The 18,024-nt window shown below is 48.5% G+C and overlaps 1 protein-coding gene across 2 annotated transcripts in view; it reads right to left on the bottom strand.

The window, feature by feature from the left end:
- Positions 1 to 18,024, bottom strand: part of USP8 (ubiquitin specific peptidase 8) — a 205,715-nt gene that overhangs the window by 142,229 nt on the left and 45,462 nt on the right. For both annotated transcript variants that reach the window (XM_063925992.1, XM_063925993.1), the window contains 2 exons: positions 12,389 to 12,474; positions 12,178 to 12,307 (listed from right to left, as the gene is read on the bottom strand). In XM_063925992.1, the coding sequence (XP_063782062.1) occupies positions 12,178 to 12,307; positions 12,389 to 12,474 (216 nt within the window). The remainder of the gene's footprint in view (positions 1 to 12,177; positions 12,308 to 12,388; positions 12,475 to 18,024) is intronic.

Here is an 18,024-nt window from a genome sequence, read left to right as displayed (position 1 = left end):
TTTAGACAAACGTGTGAGCGCTTTATCCACTCTAGGGGGTGTTTCCCAACGTGACCTATCCTCTGGCGGGAAAGGGAACGCCATTAGTACCTTCTTAGGAATTACCAATTTTTTATCAGGGAAAGCCCACGCTTCTTCACACACTTCATTTAATTCATCTGATGGGGGAAAAACTACGGGTAGTTTTTTCTCTCCAAACATAATACCCTTTTTAGTGGTACCTGTAGTTATATCAGAAATGTGTAACACCTCTTTCATTGCCTCAATCATGCAGTGAATGGCCTTAGTGGGCATCAGGTTAGACTCATCGTCGTCGACACTGGTGTCAGTATCAGTGTCGACATCTGGGTCTGCTTGAGGTAGTGGGCGTTTTAGAGCCCCTGACGACCCATGTGACGCCTGGGCAGGCACGAGCTGAGAAGTCGGCTGTCCCACATTTGGCATGTCGTCGATTTTCTTATATAAGGAGTCTATACGTGCACTCATTACTTTCCATAAGCCCATCCACTCAGGTGTCTGCCCCGCAGGGGGTGACATCCCTTCTAAAGGCATCTGCTCCGCCTCCACATCATTATCCTCAAACATGTCGACACAGCCGTACCGACACACCGCACACACACAAGGAATGCTCCGAATGAGGACAGGACCCACAAAAGCCCTTTGGGGGGACAGAGTGAGAGTATGCCAGCACACACCAGAGCGCTATATAATGCAGGGACTAACTGAGTTATGTCCCCTATAGCTGCTTTTTATATTATATATATATTGCGCCAAAATTTAGTGCCCCCTCTCTCTGTTTTTACCCTGTTCTGTAGTGTAGACTGCAGGGGAGAGCCAGGGAGCTTCCTTCCAGCGGATCTGTGAAGGAGAAATGGCGCCAGTGTGTCTGAGGGAGATAGCTCCGCCCCTTTTCCGCGGCCTATTCTCCCGCTTTTTTCTGGATTCTGGCAGGGGTATTTACCACATATATAGCCTCTGGGGCTATATATTGTGGTATTTTTGCCAGCCAAGGTGTTTTTATTGCTGCTCAGGGCGCCCCCCCCCCCCCCCCCAGGCGCCCTGCACCCTCAGTGACCGGAGTGTGAAGTGTGCATGAGGAGCAATGGCGCACAGCTGCAGTGCTGTGCGCTACCTTGGTGAAGACTGATGTCTTCTGCCGCCGTTTTTCCGGACCTCTTCTTGCTTCTGGCTCTGTAAGGGGGACGGCGGCGCGGCTCCGGGACCGAACACCAAGGACTGGGCCTGCGGTCGATCCCTCTGGAGCTAATGGTGTCCAGTAGCCTAAGAAGCCCAATCCGGCTGCAAGCAGGCGAGTTCGCTTCTTCTCCCCTTAGTCCCTCGCTGCAGTGAGCCTGTTGCCAGCCGGTCTCACTGAAAATAAAAAACCTAAAACTATACTTTCTTTCTAAGGGCTCAGGAGAGCCCCTAGTGTGCATCCAACCTCGGCCGGGCACGAAATCTAACCGAGGCTTGGAGGAGGGTCATAGTGGGAGGAGCCAGTGCACACCAGGTAGTCAAATCTTTCTAGAGTGCCCAGCCTCCTTCGGAGCCCGCTATTCCCCATGGTCCTTACGGAGTTCCCAGCATCCACTAGGACGTTAGAGAAAACAGGACACAGACACCGTGACAGTAAAACTTTATTACACACTGCCGACACACACATACTTACCTATGTTCACACGCCGACATCGGTCCTCTTCTCCATGTAGAATCCACGGATACCTGAAAAGAAAAGTTCAATATACTCACCTCAGCCAGGGTCCAGAGATAAATCCACGTACTTGGCAAAAAAAGAAAACGGACACACGGACCACCGGACTGAAAGGGGTCCCATGCTGACACGAGACCCCTTACCCCGAATGCTGGGACACCACGTGACTCCTGTCACTGAAGTCCCTTCAGCCAATCAGGAAGCGCTACTTCCGTGGCGCTCACCTGATTGGCTGTGCGCTGTCTGTGCTGTGACAGCGCATCGCACAGCTCAGTCCATTAGTTTCAATGGTGGGAACTTTGCCGTCAGCGGTGGGGTTACCCGCGGTCAGCCGCTGACCGGCGGGTGACCTCACCGCTAGCCGCAAAGTTCCCACCATTGAATATAATGGACGGAGCTGTGCGATGCGCTGTCACAGCACAGACAGCGCACAGCCAATCAGGTGAGCGCCACGGAAGTAGCGCTTCCTGATTGGCTGAAGGGACTTCAGTGACAGGAGTCACGTGGTGTCCCGGCATTCGGTGTAAGGGGTCTCATGTGTCAGCATGGGACCCCTTTCAGTCCGGTGGTCCGTGTATCCGTTTTCTTTTTTTGCCAAGTACGTGGATTTATCTCTGGACCCTGGCTGAGGTGAGTATATTGAACTTTTCTTTTCAGGTATCCGTGGATTCTACATGGAGAAGAGGACCGATGTCGGCGTGTGAACATAGGTAAGTATGTGTGTGTCGGCAGTGTGTAATAAAGTTTTACTGTCACGGTGTCTGTGTCCTGTTTTTATTTGGGTATTTTTTCCCCAGTAGTACTACAGGTACCAGCGGGCCCGTTTTTCTCCCGCATGCTGGTACTTGTGGTTCTCCAAGTACCAGCTTGCGGGGGAGGCTTGCTGGGACTTGTAGTACTACTGGAAAAACCAATATTCTTGTCATTTTACTCTAGGCTATCAGCCTCCCATCCGCAGCCATTGGATGGGGGGGGGGGGGGGGGACAGCCTCGGGCTTCACCCCTGGCCCTTGGGTGGCTGGGGGGGGGGGGACCCCTTGATTGAAGGGGTCCCCACTCCCCCAGGGTACCCCGGCCAGGGGTGACTAGTTGGATATTTAATGCCACGGCCGCAGGGCACTGCATAAAAGTGACCCCCGGCTGTGGCATTATCTGTCCAGCTAGTGGAGCCCGATGCTGGTGTAAAAAATACGGGGGACCCCTACTCTTTTTGTCCCCCGTATTTTTTGCACCAGGCGCAGAGCCCGGTGCTGGTTTTAAAAATACGGGGGATCCCTGCCCAATCTCCCCCCCGCATTTTTGGAACCAGGACCAGCTCGAAGAGCCCGAGGCTGGTTATGCTTTGGAGGGGGGACCCCACGCCATTTTTTTTTTTCGTGTTTTTCCCGTTTTTTCAAATCGCGGCAAAATCCGGCAAATCGGCCGTTTTTCGCCCGCGGGACTGTCGAATCCGTTTTTCATTGAATATGGTGAATTCCGGCAGCCACCTGCCGGAATTCACCTGTCGAATTGTGTCGAATTTAAAAACGGCGATAATTTGCCGCGATTCGCCGTGAATTGCATATAGCCCATAGTCAGTAGATAAAGGGGGCAAAACTTTTTTTAAGTATATAAGTGAAAGGAGAAAATCAAATGGAGGAATAATAAGACTTAAGACAGAGAGTGAGCATTTGGTGGAGGGTGACAAGGCAATAGCAGATCGCCTAAATAATTATTTTTGCTCAGTATTTACTACAGAAGAAGGGATGGGGCCACAGTTAAGTTGCAAGGACATTCATAAAAATAAGGTAGATGAAAGTACATTTACAGAGGAGAAGGTCCTAACAGAACTTTCACAACTAAAAGTGGATAAATGAATGGGACCAGATGGGATACACCCAAGGATACTCAAAGAGCTAAAAGATGTGCTGTTTACACCGTTAACAGAATTATTTAACCAGTCACTAAATACAGGTGCTATTCCAGAGGACTGGAAAAGAGCAAATGTAGTTCCACTGCACAAAAGTGGAAGCAAGGAAGAAGCAAGTAACTACAGACCAGTAAGCCTTACATCAGTAGTGGGGAAAGTAATGGAAAAACTATTAAAAGAAAGAGTTGTGGAATATCTTAAATCAAACCATTTACAGGATCCAAAACAGCATGGATTTACTGGTGGTAGATCATGCCAAACAAATCTTATTGACTTTTTTGACTCTGTGACAAAAATAATAGATCAAGGGGGAGCTGTAGATGTAACATATCTAGACTTTAGTAAGGCATTTGATACTGTCCCACATCGCAGACTGCTAAATAAACTTGAAAGCGTGGGGGTGGATTATAAAAGAGTTAAATGGATAAGAACCTGGTTGCAGGATAGGAAACAGACAGTTGTAGTTAATGGAGTGCAATCTATGGAGGGAAATTTTTACCAGAGGAGTACCCCAGGGATCTGTACTTGGTCCAGTTCTCTTTAATATCTTTGTTGGTGACATTGCAGATGGTATTGAAGGGAAGGTATGCCTTTTTGCAGATGATACAAAGATATGCAACAGGGTAGACACACAGGGAGGGGTAAAACAAATGATTGAGGACCTAGGTAGGCTTGAGAAATGGTCAAGAAAGTGGCAACTACAGTTTAATGCTAAAAAATGCAAAATCATGCACTTGGGTCTCAAAAACCCAAAGGCTAAATATAGTATCAAGGGTACTATAATGGAAACTACTGAGGAGGAAAGGGATTTAGGAGTCACTATTTCAAGTGACTTGAAGGCAGGAAAGCAATGCAACAAAGCAATGAGAAAGGCAAGTCAGATGCTTGGTTGCATAGGGAGAGGAATCAGTAGTAGGAAAAAAGAAGTGATAATGCAACTGTATAGGTCATTGGTGCGGCCCCATCTGGAATACTGTGTCCAGTTCTGGAGACCATATCTCCAGAAGGATATAAATACATTAGAAAATGCACAAAGAAAAGGGCAACTAAAATGGTGCATGGCCTACATCACAAAACGTACCCGGAAAGGCTAAAAGATCTTAACATGTATAGTTTGGAGGAGAGAAGGGAAAGGGGGGACATGATAGAAACTTTCAAATATATCAAGGGTCTTAAAGTTCAGGAGGGAAACATTCTTCAAAGAAAGAGAAATATTAGAACTCGAGGACATACACTGAAACTGGAGAGGGGGAGGTTCAGGGGAAATTTAAGGAAAAATTACTTCACAGAAAGGGTAGTGGATAAGTGGAATAGTCTCCCATCAGAGGTGGTAGAGGCTAAGACTGTAGAGCAATTTAAACATGCTTGGGATAGGCATATGAATATCCTTACAAAGAATTAAGGTTCAAAAAGGGTTGAGATTACCTAAAGGATAAAAAAAAAAAAGAGGCAGACTAGATGGGCCAAGTGGTTCTTATCTGCCGTCAAATTCTGTTTCTATGTAATAATAACATAGAAAAAAAGTTTTTCACCTTTAAATTAAGAAAGCTAAGTAACGCAGTGGTTAAATAACAGAAAAGCAACTTTGAGGAATCCATAGTTCCAATTTGGGCCCCAATTCAGATTTGATCGCAGCAGCAAAACAATTTTCTAATGGGCAAAACCATGCGCACTGCAGGTGGGGCAGGCGTAACATGTGCAAAGAGTGTTACATTTGGGTGGGTTATATTGTTTCTGTGCAGCGTAAATACTGGCTGCTTTATTTTTACACTGTGATTTAGGATTTAATTTTGAACACACCCAACCCAAATCTAACCCTCTCTGCACATGTTATATCTGTCCCCCCCACACACACACACACATGGTTTTGACTATTAGAGAAATATTTTGCTGCTAAAAATCAGGTCTGAATTAGGCCCTTAGAGCCTTAAAACTTTTCACAAGTAATTTTGTCTCTCTGTCCCAGGATTATATCAGCAGTGATGACCCTCTGAAAGGAGCCCGTCCCTGTGATGTGCTGTCAGGGCTCCCGCGCGGCCCTGCTGATACGCACGGTGGCCACTGACAGGAATGGTCCAGGGGAACCATCCACCAGCTAATTAGGAAATGTGCAGCCCATGGGTTATGGCGGTAACCAACCTCCTTTGCATTCCGAAGGTTGTTAAATCTGACAGCATTGCATCTCCCATAGAAACCTATGGGGGCTGCAGCTGCCGGCGAGAATCAGTCTCCTCTTGTGAAATGCAGACACCTCTCTTCTTATCTCATGGGCTGCACAGCCTTCTCTCGTGAAGTGCAAACACCTCTATTCAAGAATGTATATAATAGGATTTTGGTTACCTACCGGTAAATCCTTTTCACGTAGTCCGTAGAGGATGCTGGGGTCCACATTAGTACCATGGGGTATAGATGGGTCCACCAGGAGCCCTTGGCACTTTCAGAGCTTGAGAGTGTGGGCTGGCTCCTCCCTCTATGCTCCTCCTACCAGACTCAGTCTAGAAACTGTGCCCAAGGAGACGGACCTCTTCAAGAGAAGGATTAAAACACAGATAGTGGCGAGATTCATACCAGCTCACACATACAAGGCAAATCAAGCTAACTTAGCTTGAAAACTCAGCAACCGCTGAAACATTACTTACCAAGTAACAATGCAGTACTCAACTAAAACAAAGTTGTACTGAACCAAATAATGATAGCAGGAAAACGAAGCGCTGGGTGGGCGCCCAGCATCCTCTACGGACTACGAGAAAAAGATTTACCGGTGGGTAACCAAAATCCTATTTTCTCTTACGTCTTAGAGGATGCTGGGGTCCACATTAGTACCATGGGTTGTACCAAAGCTCCCAGAACGGGAGGGAGAGTGCGGAGGCTCCTGCAGAACTGATTGACTGAACTTCAGATCATCGGAGGCCAAAGTATCGAACTTGTAGAACTTTGCAAACGTGTTCGACCCAGACCAAGTTGCAGCTCGGCAAAGTTGTAAAGACGAGACACCCTGGGCAGCCGCCCAGGAAGACCCCACCTTACGAGTAGAGTGGGCTTTGACAGTCGTAGGACACGGCAATCCTGCTGTAGAATACGCATGCTGGATAGTGAACCTGATCCAGCGAGAGATCGTCTGCTTAGAAGCAGGACACCCAATTTTCTTGGGATCATACAGGACAAACAGAGTGTCCGATTTTCTGTCACGAGCAGTCCTATTCACACAGATTTTCAGAGCCCTTACAACATCCAAGGACTTTGATGAAATTGAGGAGTCAGTAGCCTCTGGCACCACAATAGGTTGGTTGATATGAAATGCCGACACAACCTTCGGAAGAAACTGCTGACGTGTCTGGAGCTCAGCTCCATCTTCGTGGAAGATCAAGTATGGGCTTTTACAGGACAATGGCCCCCAACTCCGACACACATCTAGCAGAAGCTAAGGCCAACAACGTGACAGCCTTCCATGTAAGAAATTTGACCTCAACCTCCTGTAGAGGCTCGAACCAGTCCGATTGAAGGAACTGCAACACCACGTTAAGGTCCCAAGGCGCCGTAGGCGGTACAAAGGGAGGTTGGATATGCAGAACTCCCTTCAAAAAGGTCTGAACCTCAGGGAGGGCAGCCAATTGTTTCTGGAAGAAAATAGAGAAGGCCAAAATCTGGACATTCACAGATCCTAACCTCAGGCCCATATCCACACCGGCTTGTAGGAAGAGGAGAAACCGTCCCAGTTGAAACTACACAGCAGAAAATTTCTTGGAGTCACACCAAGATACATATTTTTTCCAAATTCGATGGTAATGTTTAGACGTTACTCCTTTTCTAGCCTGTATCAGGGTAGGAATAACCTTGTTCGGAATGCCCTTTCGAGCTAGTATCAGGCGTTCAACCTCCATGCAGTCAAGCGTAGCCATGGTAAGTCTTGATAGGCGAAAGGCCCCCGCTGCAGCAGGTCCTCCTGAAGAGGAAGAGGCCTTGGCTCTTCTTGCAGTAGATTCAGAAGATCCGCGTACCAAGCCCTTCTTGGCCAGTCTGGAGCAATGAGGATCGATTGAACCCTTATTCTCCTTATGAGCTTTAGAACTCTTGGGATGAGTGGAAGTGGAGGAAACACGTACACTGACTGGAACACCTCCGGAGTCACTAAGGCATCCACCGCCACTGCTTGCGGGTCCCTCGACCTGTAACAATACCGCCGAAGCTTCTTGTTGAGACGAGAGGCCATCATGTCCATCTGGGGTACGCCCCAAAGATCTGTTACCTCCTTGAACACCTCCGGATAGAGACCACACTCCCCTGGATGGAGATCGTGTCTGCTGAGGAAGTCTGCTTCCCAGTTGTCTACTCCCGGAATGAAGATTGCGGACAGCGCCAACGCGTGTTTTTCTGCCCAGAGGATGATTCTTGTTACCTCTAACATTGCAGCTGTGCTCTTCGTTCCGCCCTGTCAGTTTATGTAAGCCACTGTTGTCACATTGTCCGACTGCACTTGAACAGCCCGATTTCTCAGAAGATGGGCCGCTTGGAGAAAACCGTTGTAGACGGCTATTAGTTCCAGAATGTTTATCGGCAGGCCGGCTTCCAGACTTGACCACCTTCCTTGGAAGGTTTCCCCTTGAGTGACTGCGCCCCAGCCCCGGAGACTTGCATCCGTGGTTAGAAGGATCCAGTCCTGAATCCCGATTCTGCGGCCCTCCAGAAGGTGAGGCAGTTGCAGCCACCAGAGGAGTGAAATCCTGGCCTTTGGTGACAGACGTATTCTCTGGTGCATGTGTAGATGGGATCCCGACTACTTGTCCAGGTGACCCAGTTGTAAGGACCGAGTGTGAAACCTCCCTTACTGCAGGGCCTCATAAGAGGCCACCATCTTTCCCAGAAGGCGAATGCACTGATGAACAGACATCCGGGTTGGCTTCAGGACATCCCGGACCATCGTTTGAAGCACGGACGCTTTTTCCCCTGGAAGAAACACACTCTGTACCTCCGTGTCGAGGATCATTCCCAGAAAGGACAACCTCCTGGTTGGTTCCAAAAGAGATTTTGGAAGATTCAGGATCCAACCATGCTCCCTGAGAAGCTGGGTTGTGAGAGCTATCGACCGTAACAGCTTCTCCTTGGACGATGCCTTTATCAACAGATCATCCAGATATGGAATTATGTTCATCCCCTGTCTGCGGAGGAGAATCATCATTTCCACCATCACCTTGGCGAATACCCTCGGTGCTGTGGAGAGGCCAATTGGTAGGGCCTGCACTGAAAATGACAGTCCAACAGTGCGAATCAAAGATAAGCTTGATGCGGCAGCCAAATCGGAATGTGGAGGTACGCATCCCTGATATCCAGGGATACCAGGTATTCCCCATCCTCCAGACCTGATATCACTACCCTTAGAGACTCCATTTTGAACTTGAACTTCATCAGAAAGGGCTTTAGTGGTTTTAAGTTTAGAATGGGCCTGACCGAACCATGCGGTTTCCGTACCACAAAAAGGTTCGAATAGTAACCTTTGTTTTGCACATGAGGTGGTACTGGCACAATGACCTGTGCCTCCACCAACTTCTGGACTGCTTCTTGCAGGACAGTCCTGTCTGCCAGCAAAGCTGGCAAGCCTGATTTGAAAAATTCAAGCCTGTACCCGAGACACAATATCTTGCACCCAGGGGTCCAGGCCGGATGACACCCAGACGTGACTGAAATGCCCGAGTCTCGCTCCAACCGGCCCCACCTCCGGTGCGTGCAGACCACAGTCATGCGGAGGACTTTGGTGTACCTGAATCAGGTTTCTGTTCCTGGGAACCTGCTGCCGCAGGTTTCTTGGACTTGGGCCGACCTCCCCGAAAGAAGGTGTTGGACGGCTTGACCTTTCTGGGCTTGGTAGACCAAAAGGGCTGTGATGTAGCTGAAGAAAAGGTTTTTTTCGGTGTAGGTGTAGCTGAGGGAAGAAAAGGTGACTTACCAGCCATAGCCGTGGAGATCCACGCATCTAACGCTTCCCCGAAGAGAGCCTGACCTGTGTAGGGTAGGTTTTCCACACTTCTCCTGGATTCCACGCCGGCAGACCACTGGCGCAACCACAGTCCTCGACGAGCTGATACAGACATGGAAGAAATTTCCGCAGCCATGGAACCAAGGTCTTTCATGGATTCTACCAGAAATCCTGCCGAATCCTGAATGTTACGTAAAAACAATTCAACGTCACATTTCTCCATAGTATCCAAGTCTTCAATCCAAGCACTGGCAATAGTGGGACGTAGTATTGCCCCAGAAGCCGTGTACATGGATTTGAGCGTATTATCAATTTTACGATCAGCCGGCTCCTTCAAGGCGGCATATCCTGGAACAGGTAAAACCAGCTTTTTTTAGAGTCTGGATACTGACGTGTCAACAATAGGTGGGTTTTCCCATTTTTTCCTATCCTCTACCGGGAAAGGAAATGCCACCAGAACCCTTTTAGCTAACTGGAATTTTTTATCCGGGTTTTCCCAAGCCTTTTCAAAATAGCATTTAATTCCTTTGACGCAGGGAAGGTTAGCGAGGCTTTATTATTTTCAGTGAGCCTCCTCAACCTGCTCGGGTGTTGTATCAGCAATATTCAACAACTATCATCAACTGCACCCCTTTAGCAAGAGATGCTGCACCCCGCAACACATCCCCATCACTGTCTGCAGTGTCAGAATCGGTATCCGTATCATCCTGCATGATCTGCACAAGAGCACGTTTATGTGAATATACAGCGGGGAGCCCTGAGGTACCAGAACTGGGCCAGACTGCAATAGAGTTCTGTAAAGCCTGAGTTGCAGATTCATTTTGTGCAACCCTATTTGAAATCTGAGAAATCATAGATTTGATAGAGGATAACCACTCAGGCTCCCTTGCTGGTATCTGTGCTAAACCAGTGCAATCCTGATTACATTGAATGGGATCATCCTGAGAGGACATATCCTCTGCAGCATATGACACAGAGTCCCTGGACATTGCTTAATGGAGACCACAGACACTCCACACACACACAGGGGAGGACAGACAGAGTTGCACCCCCCAAGAATGGCAAGAGACAGAGATTGGAGCCAACCCACACACAGCGCTTTTAATGTAAAGGGAGATCCCCACTAGCGCTGACTGTGCACCTTAATAGGTTACACAGTCTTAATGCAGCCTTCCACTCCCCCCCCCCCCCCCCCCTCCCCTCCCCTTCTACAACCCCCTGGTACCGTGAGAGATAGCTGGAGTTGCTGTGGAGGTACTTGCTCTTCCTGGACAGCACTGTGCAGGCAGGAAAATGGTGCTGAACGCTGCTGGGTCCGCTCTGAGGAGAAGCTCCACCCCCAAAATGGCGCTGTCATTCCGGTCTTCACAAGGATTATACTGGCCTGAGGTAAAATGCTGGCTGAGATCCACGGACCCCGACAAGCTTGCTGACCAGTGCAGGGTTCAGGCGCTGGCTCAGGGCGCCCCTCACAGCGCCGCACTATGTACCGCTGAGCCGCGGGAGCGCAGTTAGTACTGCGCTCCTACCCTGTTGCCGCCATCTTCACACCGGCCCCCCGCTTGCTAGGGGGAGTTGGTGACTCACTCGCCACTGATCTTCAGCTCTGTAAGGGAGTGGCGTGCGGCATGCTGCTGGGGTGAGCGATCCCCTGTGGCGGGGAACGATCTATCCCCTCAGGAGCTCAGTGTCCTATCAGCGGAGATAGTGGCTCAGCCCCCGCAGGGTGGACACTACTCCTCCCCTTAGTCCCACGAAGCAGGGAGGCTGTTGCCAGCAGCCTCCCTGTAAAACAGGGATGGGGAACCTACGGCCCTCCAGCTGTTGTTGAACTACACATACCAGCATGCCTTGCTACAGTTTTGCTATTTGGCCATGCTGGGATGTGTAGTTCAACAACAGCTGGAGGGCCGAAGGTTCCCCATCCCTGCTGTAAAATAATAAACTCTTTAGTAAAGTTTTTTTTTTTTTTTTTTTTTTTTTTTTAAAGAAGCTCTGTAGAGCTCCCCTAGCTGTAACCGGCTCCTCTGGGCACATTTTCTAAACTGAGTCTGGCAGGAGGGGCATAGAGGCAGGAGCCAGCCCACACTCTCAAACTCTTAAAGTGCCAATGGCTCCTGGTGGACCCGTCTATACCCCATGCTACTAATGTGGACCCCAGCATCCTCTAGGACGTAAGAGAAAATTTGTTAGTATTAGAGATGTTAGGGACCCATCTAATGAAGTTCACCTGGATGCGGTGGATGGTCCCACATACTTGGCCAAATGTGTGCTAAGAACTTCATTTACACTCCACGTTAATTTAAGATTTTATCAAAATTATTTTTACTATATACGTGTTCTTAGTGATTAGAGTGTGCATCAGCATTTTTTCTTTCACCTCTATTCATCTCCCCTGAAATAAGTACTCTCCCAAAACCCACCCCAAACCCCATCTCATTTCCCTTTTTATTCCAAAACAGGTGGTTTGTCTATACATTATTAGGAGGTAATACAAGAGCAGGTTAAAAGTAACTGATCTCCCTCAGCTGGGAAGTGGTGGACAGTTATTTCACACGCTGCATTCCGGTACATGAGAAACATTACCGTTAAGTTATCACTTTGTGCAGAAATATCTTCAGGTATTTCTTTTGGGATAGCTTTTTCTTCCCTTTTCTTCTGTTCTTCTTCCTTGTCTCTTTCTTCGAGTCTCTTTCTGACTTCAGCTTCCTCATATCTAATAAAATGAGAGAGTTTCTACATTATGTAATACATACACATTATCTCACTTACTAGTCAACACAAAAATCACACTTACCGGTTTTTCAGGCTATTTGAAAGTTTTTCAGCTTCTTCAATTGATTTTAATATTGTACTTGGCCCAAGTAAAGACTTGAAGTAATCCTAGAAGCAAACAAGGAAACTATGAGAACTAGAATAGGCATCAACAAATATATAGGAGCAGGCACCCGTGGCTCTCCAGCTGTTGTGCAACTACACATCCAAGCATGCCAGTATTCAGTATTCCCTAATAGCAAAACTGCAAAGCATGCTGGGATTTATAGTTTTACAACAGCTGAAAAGCCACAGGTTAGCCAGGCTATATATATATATATATATATATATATATATATATATATATATATATATATATATATAATAAGATTTCACTCACCGGTAAATCTATTTCTCGTAGTCCGTAGTGGATGCTGGGCACTCCGTAAGGACCATGGGGAATAGACGGGCTCCGCAGGAGACTGGGCACTCTGAAAGAAAGATTAGGTACTATCTGGTGTGCACTGGCTCCTCCCTCTATGCCCCTCCTCCAGACCTCAGTTAGGATACTGTGCCCGGAAGAGCTGACACAATAAGGAAGGATTTTGAATCCCGGGTAGGACTCATACCAGCCACACCAATCACACCGTATAACTCGTGATACTATACCCAGTTAACAGTATGAAATATAACTGAGCCTCTCAACAGATGGCTCAACAATAACCCTTTAGTTAGGCAATAACTATATACAAGTATTGCAGACAATCCGCACTTGGGATGGGCGCCCAGCATCCACTACGGACTACGAGAAATAGATTTACCGGTGAGTAAAATCTTATTTTCTCTGACGTCCTAGTGGATGCTGGGAACTCCGTAAGGACCATGGGGATTATACCAAAGCTCCCAAACGGGCGGGAGAGTGCGGATGACTCTGCAGTACCGAATGAGAGAACTCAAGGTCCTCCTCAGCCAGGGTATCAAATTTGTAGAATTTAGCAAACGTGTTTGCCCCTGACCAAGTTGCAGCTCGGCAAAGTTGTAAAGCCGAGACCCCTCGGGCAGCCACCCAAGATGAGCCCACTTTCCTCGTGGAATGGGCTGTTACTGATTTAGGATGCGGCAATCCAGCCGCAGAATGCTCCAGCTGAATTGTGCTACAAATTCAGCGAGCAATAGTCTGCTTAGAAGCAGGAGCACCTATTTTGTTGGGTGCCTACAGGATAAAAAAAAGAGTCCGTTTTCCTGACTCCAGCCGTCCTGGAAATATACATTTTTAAGGCCCTGACTACGTCCAGTAGCTTGGAATCTTCCAAGTCCCTAGTAGCCGCAGGCACTACAATAGGTTGGTTCAAGTGAAAAGCTGATACCACCTTAGGGAGAAACTGGGGACGAGTCCTCAATTCTGCCCTATCCATATGGAAAATCAGATAAGGGCTTTTACATAACAAAGCCGCCAATTCTGACACACGCCTGGCCGAAGCCAAGGCCAATAACATGACCACTTTCCACGTGAGATATTTCAAATCCACAGTTTTAAGTGGCTCAAACCAATGTGATTTCAGGAAACTCAACACCACGTTGAGATCCCACGGTGCCAAAGGAGGCACAAAAGGGGGCTGAATATGTAGCACTCCCTTTACAAAAGTCTGAACTTCAGGCAGTGAAGCCAGTTCTTTCTGGAAGAAAATCGACAGAGCCGAAATCTGGACCTTAATGAAACCCAATTTTAGGCCCATAGTCACTCCCGACTGTAGGAAGTGCAGAAAACGACCCAGCTGAAATTCCTCTGTTGGGGCCTTCCTGGCCTCACACCACGCAACATATTTTCGCCAAATGCGGTGATAATGGTTTGCGGTTACTTCTTTCCTGGCTTTTATCAGCGTAGGAATGACTTCCTCCGGAATGCCCTTTTGCTGTAGGATCTGGAATTCAACCGCCATGCCGTCCAACGCAGCCGCGGTAAGTCTTGGAACAGACAGGGCCCCTGCTGTAGCAGATCCTATCTGAGCGGTAGAGGCCATGGGTCCTCTGATATTATTTCTGTAAGTTCTGGGTACCAAGCTCTTCTTGGCCCATCCGGAACCACGAGTATCGTTCTTCCTCCTCGTTTTCTTATTATTCTCAGTACCTTTGGTATGAGAGGCAGAGGAGGGAATACATAACCGACTGGTACACCCACGGTGTCACTAGAGCGTCCACAGCTATTGCCTGAGGGTCCCTTGACCTGGCGCAATATCTAGTTTTTTGTTTAGGCGGGACGCCATCATGTCCACCTGTGGCCTTTCCCAACGGTTTACCAACAGTTGAAAGACTTCTGGATGAAGTCCCCACTCTCCCGGGTGTCGGTCGTGTCTGCTGAGGAAGTCTGCTTCCCAGTTGTCCACTCCCGGAATGAACACTGCTGACAGTGCTAAGACGTGATTTTCCGCCCATCGGAGAATCCTTGTGGCTTCTGCCATCGCCATCCTGCTTCTTGTGCCGCCCTGTCGGTTTACATGGGCGACTACCGTGATGTTGTCTGATTGGATCAGTACCGGCTGGTTTTGAAGCAGAGGCCTTGCCAGACTTAGGGCATTGTAAATGGCCCTCAGTTCCAGAATATTTATGTGTAGGGACGACTCCTGACTTGACCAAAGTCCTTGGAAGTTTCTTCCCTGTGTGACTGCCCCCCCAGCCTCGAAGGCTGGCATCCGTGGTTACCAGGACCCAGTCCTGTATGCCGAATCTGCGGCCCTCTTGAAGATGAGCACTCTGCAGCCACCACAGTAGAGATAACCCTGTCTCCAAGGACCAGGGTATCAGCCGATGCATCTGAAGATGCGATCCCGACCACTTGTTCAAGAGGTCCCACTAAAAGGTTCTTGTATGGAACCTGCCGAATGGAATTTTTCTTCGTAAGAAGCTACCATTTTTCCCAGGACTCGTGTGCAGTGATGCACAGATACCTGTTTTGGTTTCAGGAGGTCTCTGACTAGAGATGACAGCTCCTTGGCTTTTTCCTGCAGGAGAAATACTTTTTTCTGTTCTGTGTCCAGAACCATCCCCAGGAACAATAGGCATGTGGTAGGAACCAGCTGTGACATTGGAACGTATAGAATCCATCCGTGCTGATGTAGCACTTCCCGAGATAGTGCTACTCCGACCAACAACTGCTCCTTGGACCTCGCCTTTATAAGGAGATCGTCCAAGTACGGGATAATTAAAACTCCCTTTTTTCGAAGGAGTATCATCATTTCTGCCATTACCTTGGTAAAGACCCTCGGTGCCGTGGACAGTCCAAACGGCAGTGTTTGGAATTGGTAATGGCAATCCTGTACCACAAATCTGAGGTACTCCTGATGAGGATGGTAAATGGGGACATGTAGGTAAGCATCCTTGATGTCCAGGGATACCATGTAATCCCCCTCCTCCAGGCTTGCAATAACCGCCCTGAGCGATTCCATCTTGAACTTGAATTTTTTTAATGTATGTGTTCAAGGATTTCAAATTTAAATTGGGTCTCACCGAGCCGTCCGGTTTCGGTACCACAACCAGTGTGGAATATTAACCCCGTCCTTGTTGAAGTAGGGGCACCTTGACTATCACCTGCTGGGAATACAGCTTGTGAATTGCCTCTAGCACAGCCTCCCTGCCTGAGGGAGTTGTCGGCAAGGCAGATTTGAGGAAACGGCGGGGGGGAGACGCCTCGAATTCCAGCTTGTACCCCTGAGATACTACTTGAAGGATCCAGGGATCCACCTGTGAGCGAGCCCACTGATCGCTGAAATTTTTGAGGCGGCCCCCCACCGTACCTGGCTATGCCTGTGGAGCCCCCGCGTCATGCGGAGGACTCAGAGGAAGCGGGGGAAGAATTTTGATTCTGGGAACTGGCTGACTGGTGCAGCTTTTTCCTTTGACCCGCTTGCTTTTCTGAAGCCGAAAGGACTATACCTGATAATACAGTGCTTTTCTTAGGCTGTGAGGAAACCTGAGGTAAAAAATTTTCATCCCAGCTATTGCTGTGGATACGAGGTCCCAGAGACCATCCCCAAACAATTCCTCACCCTTATAAGGCTCTATGTGCCTTTTAAAGTCAGCATCACCTGTCCAGTGTCGGGTCTCTAATACCCTCCTGACAGAATGGACATTGCAATAATTCTGGATGCCAGCCGGTAAAATATCCCTCTGTGCATCCCTCATATATAAGACGACGTCTTATGTTCGCAAAATAGTATCCCTGTTTGAAAGGGTTACAGACCACGCTGCAGCAGCATTATCTGCAGGTCTCAGTCTAGAACCTGAGTGTGTAAATACAGACTTCAGGATAGCCTCCTGCTATTTATCAGCAGGTACCTTCAAAGTGGCCGTATCCTAAGACGGCAGTGCCACCTTTTTTGACAAACGTGTGAGCGCCTTATCCACCCTAGGGGATATCTCCCAGCGTAACTTATCCTCTGGCGGGAAAGGGTACGCCATCAGTAACTTTTTAGAAATTACCAGTTTCTTATCGGGGGAACCCACGCTTTTTCACACTTCATTCACTCATTTGATGGGGGAACAAAACACTGCCTGCTTTTTCTCCCCACACATAAAACCCTTTTTTAGTGGTACTTGGGTTAATGTCAGAAATGTGTAACACATTTTTTATTGCCGAGATCATGTAAAGGATGTTCCTAGTGGATTGTGTATATGTCTCAACCTCGTCGACACTGGAGTCAGACTCCGTGTCGACATCTGTGTCTGCCATCTGAGGGAGCGGGCGTTTTTGAGCCCCTGATGGCCTTTGAGACGCCTGGGCAGGCGCGGGCTGAGAAGCCGGCTGTCCCATAGCTGTTACGTCATCCAGCCTTTTATGTAAGGAGTTGACACTGTCGGTTAATACCTTCCACCTATCCATCCACTCTGGTGTCGGCCCACAGGGGGCGACATCCCATTTTCAGCATCTGCTCCGCCTCCACATAAGCCTCCTCATCAAACATGTCGACACAGCCGTACCGACACACCGCGCACACACACAGGGAATGCTCTGACTGAGGACAGGACCCCACACAGCCCTTTGGGGAGACAGAGAGAGAGTATGCCAGCACACACCAGAGCGCTATATACTGTAGGGATAAACACTATCACTGAGTGAGTTTTCCCCAATAGCTGCTTGTATATACAATATTGCGCCTAAATTTAGTGCCCCCCCTCTCTTTTTAACCCCTTGAGCCTGAAAACTACAGGGGAGAGCCTGGGGAGCTGTCTTCCAGCTACACTGTGAAGAGAAAATGGCGCCAGTGTGCCGAGGGAGATAGCTCCGCCCCTTTTTCGGCTGACTTTTCTCCCGCTTTTTTCTGTATTCTGGCAGGGGTAATTACCACATATATAGCCTCTGGGGCTATATATTGTAGTTATTTTGCCAGCCAAGGTGTTTTTATTGCTGCTCAGGTCGCCCCCCCCAGCGCCCTGCACCCTCAGTGACCGGAGTGTGAAGTGTGCATGAGGAGCAATGGCGCACAGCTGCAGTGCTGTGCGCTACCTTGGTGAAGACTGAAGTCTTCTGCTGCCGATTTTCCGGACCATCTTCATGCTTCTGGCTCTGTAAGGGGGACGGCGGCGCGGCTCCGGGAACGAACACCAAGGACGGGTCCTGCGGTCGATCCCTCTGGAGCTAATGGTGTCCAGTAGCCTAAGAAGCCCAAGCTAGCTGCAAGCAGA

This window comes from Pseudophryne corroboree, chromosome 6, assembly GCF_028390025.1.
Source record: "Pseudophryne corroboree isolate aPseCor3 chromosome 6, aPseCor3.hap2, whole genome shotgun sequence".
In the NCBI taxonomy this organism is placed as follows: Eukaryota; Metazoa; Chordata; class Amphibia; order Anura; family Myobatrachidae; genus Pseudophryne; species Pseudophryne corroboree.
The sequence above is the reverse complement of the archived record's forward strand: the minus strand, read 5'-3'. Positions and strand labels throughout refer to the sequence as shown.